The following is a 9,040-nucleotide window of genomic DNA, read 5'->3' on the forward strand; positions in this document are numbered from 1 at the left end:
TTTCATTATTTTAAACATTTATTGGTAATGCAATTTCCTGCAGTACATTCTCTTGCCGCTAGAAGGCCCTGAACAAAAATCTAGGTAGGACCTCCACCACCCGCCCACTGTGGGAGAAATAAGGACTGCTTGACGTTCTTCTGCTCTATTCCTGAACGTGACGATTTGTCATTGATTTATGTATAGAGATCTTGCACTGCGAAAGGTAAGACAGACTGTCGATGTTACTTAAACATTCTAAGAAAGTGTTTTTAGATTTTGTGTGACCATGAAATTATACACAAATTTAGTACATTTCATTATATTGAAATGTTTTGATTTTTATTCTGAAAGTAGCTTTTCTGATTCAGAAATTGTAATGAGCCAAAACAGTCATATTTAAAATAAACTGTGACTGAAGAACAGCGATCAAACACTCGTACTCGCACTGGTTTCGGTTTCATTTCAGGCTAAACAGATTAGTTTCTGTATTGAACAGAGCATCAAAATAATAATAAGTATAATAAGTACTGGAGAAAATGTGTGTGTCGTTTTAATCCACGTGTTTATTTTGTCAATCCAAAACCCGGGTGAACTGAGTAAAAGTAAAGCAGTTACACATTTAATTCTATTCATAATAGGACACACCAGCTGTCAAATATGCAACATTTGTCCTGAAATTGTTACACTTAAGTTCATTAGCAGTGATACATTTCTCATTTATTGTTGTTGTTTATGGATATTTAGTGTTTATTATCAAAGCTATTATCAAAACCTAAAAGCTTTATGTCAGATACTGTATTATGGTGGCAATTATTTCACACGTAAATAATATATATTTTGACTTGTTAAAGGGACAGTTCACCCCAAAATGAAAATTTTGCCATGAATTACTCACTCTCTAGTTTTTCCAAATCTGTATACATTTCTTTGTTTGGTTGAACACAGAGAAAGATACTTGGAAGAATGCTTGTAACCAAACAGTTCTTGGCCACCATTGACTACCATAGTAGGAAATTTTACAATGGTAATCAAAAGCGCCCCAGAACTGTTTGCTTTCCTACATTCTTCAAAATATCTTATTTTATGTTCAACAGAACAAAAAAAGTACAGTCATTTTTGATACTATGCTAGTCAATGGTGGCTAAGAACTGTTTGGTTACAAGCATTCTTCCAAATATCTTTCTCTAGGTTCATCAGAACAAAGACATTTATACAGATTTGGAACAATTCGAAGGTGAGGACATGATGACAGAATTTTTATTTTTGGGTGAACTGTCCTTTAATACTCTGGTAACGATGATATGACTGTACAAATATAAATGTCTGGTATGAATAACATTGAAATTATATTTGCATGTCTTTTTCTTCAGCATACACAAAAAAGAAAATATGCTGATAGCCTCAGCATGGCCAACCTAATTTCTAATTTATCTAATGAAGAAAAACAGCAGCTCTGTGCTTTACTGGGTGATGTTGAACTGTCTCTTCTCTACAAAGCTTCTGTTCATGGATATGATGCTTCAGCCTTCCATCAGCGCTGTGACCATCAGGGTCCAACCTTACTTGTAGCTTACAACTACTCAGGCTACGTCTTTGGAGGATACACTAGTGCAGATTATACTCAAAGTGGAGGGTACATTACTGATGACAAGGCTTTCCTGTTCAACGTTCCTAAGCATGGTGGGAACCCTATAACCATAAAAGTTAACAGTGGATGTTACGCACGTGTTGATGACTCCGGAGGGCCCAACTTTGGCCAACAGCTGTTCTTTTGCTATAACAACCAACAAACTATATATTATCAAGCTTATAAAATAGGTAGGGGATCTTACTCTTTCAGTTTGAATACATCTGTACTGTATGGAAACGACACTGCACTGAGTGAATGCGAGGTGTACAAAGTGACACAGAGTAAGTCAATAATCGAAACAAAAGTGCTTATTACTACTTGCATTTTACACACACACATATAGTTGTGTATAGTAAATGTTAAAATAATATTAGACTCTACTTTAAACTTAGGAAATATTGTTCAGTCATGTTTTTTTGACTTTTCCAGTTGTCTCTCAGGTCGAGGAAAAGCCATGGAGGAATGTTCTGTGGAATGCTAAGTATGTTTCCATAAAGTGTTGTTTTCACTTTGTTGCTTATTTTGTAGTTATTTTATCATTTCATTATTAACTGCATTATAGATGATGTTTTTAGAAGTAAAAATAGTAAAAAAAGATTAATAATAATATAATATTTACTGCTGTTGTAGACAAAAACAAGAGCTTATGAAATGCATCAAGGATTATAAACCCCTGGAGTCCTCAGTGAACCGGATTCGAATCCTCATGATCGGTCCTGTAGGTGCTGGAAAATCCAGTTTCTTCAACTCCATCAACTCCATCTTCATGGGTCGCATGACCAGCAAAGCCATGGCGGGATCATCAGGCACCAGTCTCACCACACAAGTAATTTTGAAAAGCATTAACATTTCTTCACATCCTACTTTGGTCTCCATGAAATAAATTATTTTTTTTGTCTTAATAGTTTCGCACATATCCAGTGAAAGATGGCCGTGAGGGAAAGCCATTACCATTTGTGTTGTGTGACACTATGGGACTTGAGGAGCAGTCGGGTGCAGGTCTGGATATTGAAGACATCAGCTGCATTCTCCAAGGTCTCATACCAGACCGATATCAAGTAAGATGAGCATAAAGATCATCCACATCTATTTAAACGCTCTAGTTGCGATTTAAATCAAAGATTTGTTCAATATTCTAGGCCTAGGAATGCATCAGAATTAAGTTTATTATTGTACTTTACTGTAAATTGTCTTGATTTAGTTCAATCCGGTCGCAGCATTTCATCCTAATGAGCAAAAGGCGTCCAGATCTGCATCTCTACAGGAGAGGATCCATTGTGTGGTTTACATCATAGACGCCACCAAAGTCTCCCTCATGTCAAGCAAACTGGAGGAAAAACTCGCTGGCATACGCAAAAAAGTGAACTCACTTGGTAAGTGAATAAACAGCATATGCTATGTTCTATAGTAATGTCCTGTTATATTTAATTGACATTCAAACTGACATAAAGCTTATCTGAACAACTTCTAGGTGTTCCTCAGATCGTCTTGATGACTAAAGTAGATGAGGCGTGTCCTCTGGTGGAGAAGGATCTTCAAAAGGTTTACATCAGTTCCTACATTAAGACAAAGGTGAGATGTTACAGAGATGAAACTGGAGTGTTGATGTGACAGATGAACTGAGAGGTTTGGATTGACTCTACAGGTACAGGAGGTCAGCTCTCGGCTGGGTGTTCCTGTGTCTTGTGTGTTACCCGTGAAGAACTACAGTCAGGAGCTGGAGCTCAACCTCAGCTGTGATGTTCTGCTTCTCACTGCTCTACAGCAGATGCTTAACTATGCTGAAGACTATTTGGATGATGTTGGTGCCATTTAGGGCAAACACATTAAATGTATCTTGACGTTATTGTTAATTTGTCTGCATTATGAAAAAGCATGTTTGCATGTTTTGAGTAAGCTGAAAGTTTTTGATTTTGTGCTTAAAAAGGATTTGAAAATTGAAAGATGACGAAGATCATATTCAGAATAGTAAAATATAATGCATGAGCTTTTTTTTTAGAAAATGAAATTAAAATCAACATTTTAAAAACAAGGAATATATACAAACAAATACGTTTTCATTTCTATGTAAAAACATAACACACTAAATGCTGGGTTGTTTTGATGCCTCTGTAAAATATTATAGGTCATAAATTAACCTGTGCTGGGTGAGTTGTTTTAACCTGCCAATCAAGAGAAATAATGTTGCATATCCAATCAAGAGAAATAAGTTTGCATATCTGCAAATGCTTAAATGTCATTGTATAGTTTCATGATCTTTCTCTTCAAGATAACTGGCATCCCTCCGTTCTAGTTTATCTAACAAAAACTTTATAAACACTTCATGTTTAAAATCTTCAACAAAAAACGTAATCTCTAGAGTGAAAGAAGTGTCATATAAAAACTTTCGGGACGCCCATTTCTCCTACCTCCAGCTAAGGTTATCTGTGTCTCTAATACAACACATCCACCATCAGTGAGGGAAACTGCTTGACGTCCATTTGCTCTGTTCCTGTATGTAAAAAATAAGGCATTTTATTGATTACTGCATAGAGACTTGAAACACGGTGAAAGGTAAAACAGACTGTCGACATAAATACAGTATGTAGTTAAACGTTCTAATAAAAGTTTTTTATGTGACTATGAAATTATACACACAATTGTATTGTAATCCTTTCATTTTAATTATGACAATTGCTATTCTGATTAAAATTGTAATGAGGTAAATAAGTTATATTTTTAGTAACCGTTACTGTAAATAATTAAACACATGGGCACAAAGAAATGATACACTAATTCTATTGTCGTTCTTATATTTAGCTAAACCATGAAAGCGGCTATTTCGTTTTTAAATAAGTTGAATTTTAATAATATGAACACATCTTTTAACAACACTAAGTGCTGTTTCGGTGTCTATTCTGGCGAAACCAGCTAGTTTGTAATGTATTAAAATACTTTTAAAACATATGCAAATCATGTGGAGGCCTACTCAACAACAACGGAACAGATCAACTATGGAATTTTTTGTTCTGACTCTTCTGCAAAGTTGATGAAATGTCACTTATGCCCCTCTGGTTCTCACCCATCAATATGATATAAATGTACAAATGATGTAATTATATAATATTTTTACTATATACATTTAAATACATGCAAATGTGTAATGGTAAATATATTTGCATATCTGTTGTTTAATTCTTCAGGATGGCTTCCCGGACTTCTAGATTAACTGATGAGAAAAAGCAGCGGTTCTGTGCTTTACTGGGTGATGCTGAACTGACTCTTCTCTACAAAGCTTCTGTTCATGGATATGATGCTTCAGCCTTCCATCAGTGCTGTGACCGTCAGGGTCCAACCTTACTTGTAGCTTACAATAATTCAGGCTACGTCTTTGGAGGATACACTAGTGTAGATTATACTCAAAGTGGAGGGTACATTACTGATGACAAGGCTTTCCTGTTCAACGTTCCTAAGCATGGTGGGAACCCTATAACCATAAAAGTTAAAAGTGGATGTCACGCACGCCTTGATGACTCCGGAGTGCCCAACTTTGGCCAACAGCTGTTCTTTTGCTATAACAACAGACCATGTTTATCTGATAACAGTCAGATGGGATTAGGGTCTAATACATACTGTAATACTAATATGTATAATACTTTCAAGTTTAATGCGAAAACACTGTATGGAAATGACACTCAGCTTGCTGAATGTGAGGTGTACAAAGTCAGTCATCAGAAAAAAAGTGTTCTTCTCTACTTGCATTTTATACACACATAGCCGTGGCCCGTGTACAGTAAAAAAAATAATAAATTCATAATAAATTTAAATGAATGAACGTTTATTCACAATCATTAATGTTTGTCCTTCAGTTGTCTCTCGGGTCAGTGCAGATCAGGTTACGGAGAAGCAGTGGAGGAACGTTTGGTGGACAGTCGAGTATGTTGTTCTCTCCCTGTTGCCCATTTCATGCAACAATCTGACAATCTGAGTAATAGTAAAAATCACTAATTATGTAATGTTTAACTGCTTTTTGTAGACAAAAACAAGAGCTTCTGAAGAGCATCAAGAACTATAAACCCCTGGAGTCCTCAGTGAACCGGGTTCAAATCCTCATGATCGGTCCTGTAGGTGCTGGAAAATCCAGTTTCTTCAACTCCATCAACTCCATCTTCATGGGTCGCATGACCAACAAAGCCATGGCAGGATCATCAGGCACCAGTCTCACCACACACGTATAAAACATGAAACATTTCTTTATGGCTTCATGACCTGCTTTGGTTCCCATAACACCTCAATGATCTCTTTTGGTTGATAGTTTCGCACATATCCAGTGAAAGATGGTCGTGAGGGAAAGCCATTACCCTTTGTGTTGTGTGACACTATGGGACTTGAGGAGCAGTCGGGTGCAGGTCTGGATATCGAAGACATCAGCTGCATTCTCCAAGGTCTCATACCAGACCGATACACGGTAAGATTAGCATAAAGATTATCTACTTCGGCTGATGTATAAATCAAAGATTTGTTCAATATTCTAGGCCTGGGAATACATAAGTATTAAGTTTATGTATGTACTTCACTGTAAATTGTCTTGATTCAGTTCAATCCCATGGCACCATTTCATCCCAATGAGCAAAATGCCTTCAGATCTCTACAGGAGAGGATCCATTGTGTGGTTTACATCGTGGATACCACCAAAGTCTCCCTCATGTCCAGCAAACTGGAGGAAAAACTTGTTGCCATACGCAAAAAAGTGAACTCACTGGGTAAGTGAATAAACAGCATATGCTATGTTCTATAGTAATGTCCTGTTATACGTATTTAATTGACATTCAAACTGACATAAAGCTAATCTGAACAATTCTCAGGTATTATTTAAATGTTTTAAATATTTAAATAACTAATTATTTAAATAAATAATTAAATAATTAAAATTTAGAATTTAAATGTTCTAAAAGTTCAAACTAGTGTTCAGTAAATTAGTGTGGTTTACCGAGTGCTTGAGTATTGGTGAAATTTATTAATATATTACGAACGCATGTATGGTATAGGTCTATATATTTAGAATTTGAAAGTTTAAAAGGTTTGAATTTTTGTTTTTCTATTGTTGTTATGCCACCGAACAAAACACAAATAAATGTGTCTCCACATGTCAAAAATCAACGGCCCACTAATTCTTTGGTAAGATTTCCTCTTTAATGTTTTTCCTACTATGATTAAGGTTGGTCTTTGGCGTGGAGCAGTGTGGAGGTGGGCTTTATGAATAGTGACCAATCGGATAGCAGCCTCTCTAGCGTGTTAACCAATCAGAAGCGTTTAATTAGTTGGCGCATTGAATTTATTTATTTATCTTATGATAAAAATAGTTATATTTGGCAGTCCTAACCAATACAAGCCTTTACGTCAATGTTAACAGTCAAGTGAATTTATTTATGGACGCTCTTTGGTAGTGGGCGTGGTTATTTCAAATGGGCGTTCTGTGTAGTAGCGGCACGGGCTCGCGTCTGCGTTTTGTGTCCGTGGTTTGCGGTCTCTTGGATCAGAAAACATGAAGGCTAAAACTAAAAAGAGCGCCGTGTGGGACCATTTCGTCCTTGAAAACGATATGGTCCGATGCAACATGTGCAACACATTGTTAAAGTATTGCGGTGGCACCAGTACGATGAAGTATCACCTCGACAACAGACATAGGAACATGGGCCTGCGGTCCAAAAGGGCTTCTTGGCGGAGGGCTGTGTCTGCAGGGGAGATAACACACAAGGTATGTAGATTAAACCCCCACATCTTAAAGCTTGAAGCGATAGGTTTGGCCAGACTTTGCATTTCTTATATTGCACATGCTTGCACTTAAGTCAATAAACCGAAGCGACGAAGCATCCTTTCTGTCTCATCTAGTAGCTTAATGCTGCTTTCAAGACAACTCGGATTTAGGATATTTCCCACCTCAACCCAGAAATAATTTCTGGAACGTCGTTGTTTTAATGTTCCTACTTTTGATTTTTTAATGCTACTAAATCGTTAGTAGTAGTATTGTTTTATTGATGCTAAGTACTTTATTGTTACTAAATCCAGACGTTACTTCCGGCTTTGTGATGGGAAATATTCCAAATCCGAGTTTTCTTGAATGCAGCGTTCAGTGTAAAAGAACGACGACTTTATGGTAGAAGTATGATAACCATGATCTCATTCAAAGTTTTGAGCAATGCAGTTTGAACCATTAGACTACGAATGAAATGTTTATTAGACTTTAGCATAGTTTTACTATAAATAAAAACAAAAACATGGTAACTAGACGGTTTCAGTGGCAATAACATAAACGTCAGTGGCTCAAACTTAACTTCCGGTATACCTCTGCAAAGAATCTATAACTGTTTTAACATAATTTATTAAAGTTAATGTATAATAAAATATTAACTTTAAATAAATATAAGACAAATTGTTATTTCAAACACAGACCGGAAGTTAACTTAGGTCCAAGCGCTTGCATCCGATGAAACTGTCTACAGTAAAACTACAGTAGCCACGTTTTATCTACAATAATCTTCATGGTATTTGTAGTAAAACAGTGGTTTTACAAACGCTGATAAGTCAACCGAATAAACATTGTTATAGTAAAATCATGGTTCATTTTCATAAGTTTAAATATATTAGCCTCAACGTGTAAATGTCTTCATGCCTCGTTTTGTACAATCCGTGCCGTTTGTGTCAGAAACTGTCTTTATCTGTTTTGCATTTTTCAGCAAACGCTTCCCCTCACTTCTAGTTTAACCGATGAACAAAAACACCAGTTCTGTGCTTTACTGGGTGATGCTGAACTGACTCTTCTCTACAAAGCTTCTGTTCATGGATATGATACTACAACCTTCCATCAGCGCTGTGACCGTCAGGGTCCAACCTTACTTGTAGCCCACAACAAATCTGGCTTCACATTTGGAGGATACACTAGTGTAGATTATGCTCAAAGTGAGCAGTACATTGCTGATGAGGAGGCTTTTCTGTTCAACTTTCAAGGCAAGATTCCCGTGTGTATCAAAGTTAACAGTGGCCATCATGCGCGTCTCGATGACTCCGGAGGGCCCAGCTTTGGTCAGCAGCTGAACTTTTGCTATGACAACAAACCGCTTGTTTGTAATCAAGAAGGCTTTTCGTACAGTTTTAATACTGAGACTTTGTATGGAAACGACACTGAGCTTTGTGAATGTGAGATTTATAAAGTGAAAAAACGTAAGTCAGTCATTAAACAATTTATTATTTTTATTTTATGTTTTTAACGCCGTGGCATTAACTTATAATATATCTTTTTAATGCTAAAAAGCTTTTTTAAATATTTCCCAGTCTCTCTGGTCAGTTTTGGAGAGAAACAGTGGAGGAACATGCTGTGGACAACTAGGTAGGTCTCCACTTTTTCTTCCTGTTGCTAATTTCACACTGTTATAAAAAACTACAACTGTG

The 9,040-nt window shown here is 36.5% G+C and overlaps 3 protein-coding genes across 5 annotated transcripts in view; all 3 read left to right on the top strand.

The window, feature by feature from the left end:
• The first annotated feature begins 91 nt into the window (after positions 1 to 91).
• Positions 92 to 4,352, top strand: LOC130548337 (interferon-induced protein 44-like). 3 transcript variants are annotated; one of them, XM_057325035.1, is made up of 9 exons: positions 103 to 205; positions 1,171 to 1,216; positions 1,353 to 1,893; positions 2,042 to 2,093; positions 2,243 to 2,438; positions 2,518 to 2,670; positions 2,814 to 2,985; positions 3,084 to 3,184; positions 3,258 to 4,351. In XM_057325035.1, the coding sequence occupies exons 3-9, from the start codon at positions 1,389 to 1,391 to the stop codon at positions 3,426 to 3,428; spliced, it is 1,350 nt and encodes a 449-aa protein (XP_057181018.1). In that variant the 5' UTR covers positions 103 to 205; positions 1,171 to 1,216; positions 1,353 to 1,388; the 3' UTR covers positions 3,429 to 4,351. The 3 variants fall into 3 exon arrangements, with proteins under 3 accessions (XP_057181020.1, XP_057181017.1, XP_057181018.1); XM_057325037.1 differs by lacking the exon at positions 1,171 to 1,216 and having other exon boundaries at positions 92 to 205; positions 1,353 to 1,800; positions 3,258 to 4,352; XM_057325034.1 differs by lacking the exon at positions 1,171 to 1,216 and having other exon boundaries at positions 92 to 205.
• Positions 4,353 to 4,795: 443 nt separating this feature from the next.
• Positions 4,796 to 9,040, top strand: part of LOC130548342 (interferon-induced protein 44-like) — an 8,959-nt gene continuing 4,714 nt past the window's right edge. The window contains exons 1-4 of the mRNA XM_057325044.1: positions 4,796 to 5,333; positions 5,482 to 5,527; positions 5,628 to 5,823; positions 5,907 to 6,059. Of these exons, the coding sequence (XP_057181027.1) occupies positions 4,796 to 5,333; positions 5,482 to 5,527; positions 5,628 to 5,823; positions 5,907 to 6,059 (933 nt within the window). The remainder of the gene's footprint in view (positions 5,334 to 5,481; positions 5,528 to 5,627; positions 5,824 to 5,906; positions 6,060 to 9,040) is intronic.
• On the top strand, positions 7,082 to 8,909 carry LOC130548340 (uncharacterized). Its single transcript, XM_057325041.1, has 2 exons — positions 7,082 to 7,349; positions 8,329 to 8,909. The coding sequence occupies exons 1-2, from the start codon at positions 7,137 to 7,139 to the stop codon at positions 8,857 to 8,859; spliced, it is 744 nt and encodes a 247-aa protein (XP_057181024.1). The 5' UTR covers positions 7,082 to 7,136; the 3' UTR covers positions 8,860 to 8,909.

The sequence above is a fragment of the Triplophysa rosa genome, linkage group LG25, assembly GCF_024868665.1.
Source record: "Triplophysa rosa linkage group LG25, Trosa_1v2, whole genome shotgun sequence".
Lineage (NCBI taxonomy): Eukaryota > Metazoa > Chordata > Actinopteri > Cypriniformes > Nemacheilidae > Triplophysa > Triplophysa rosa.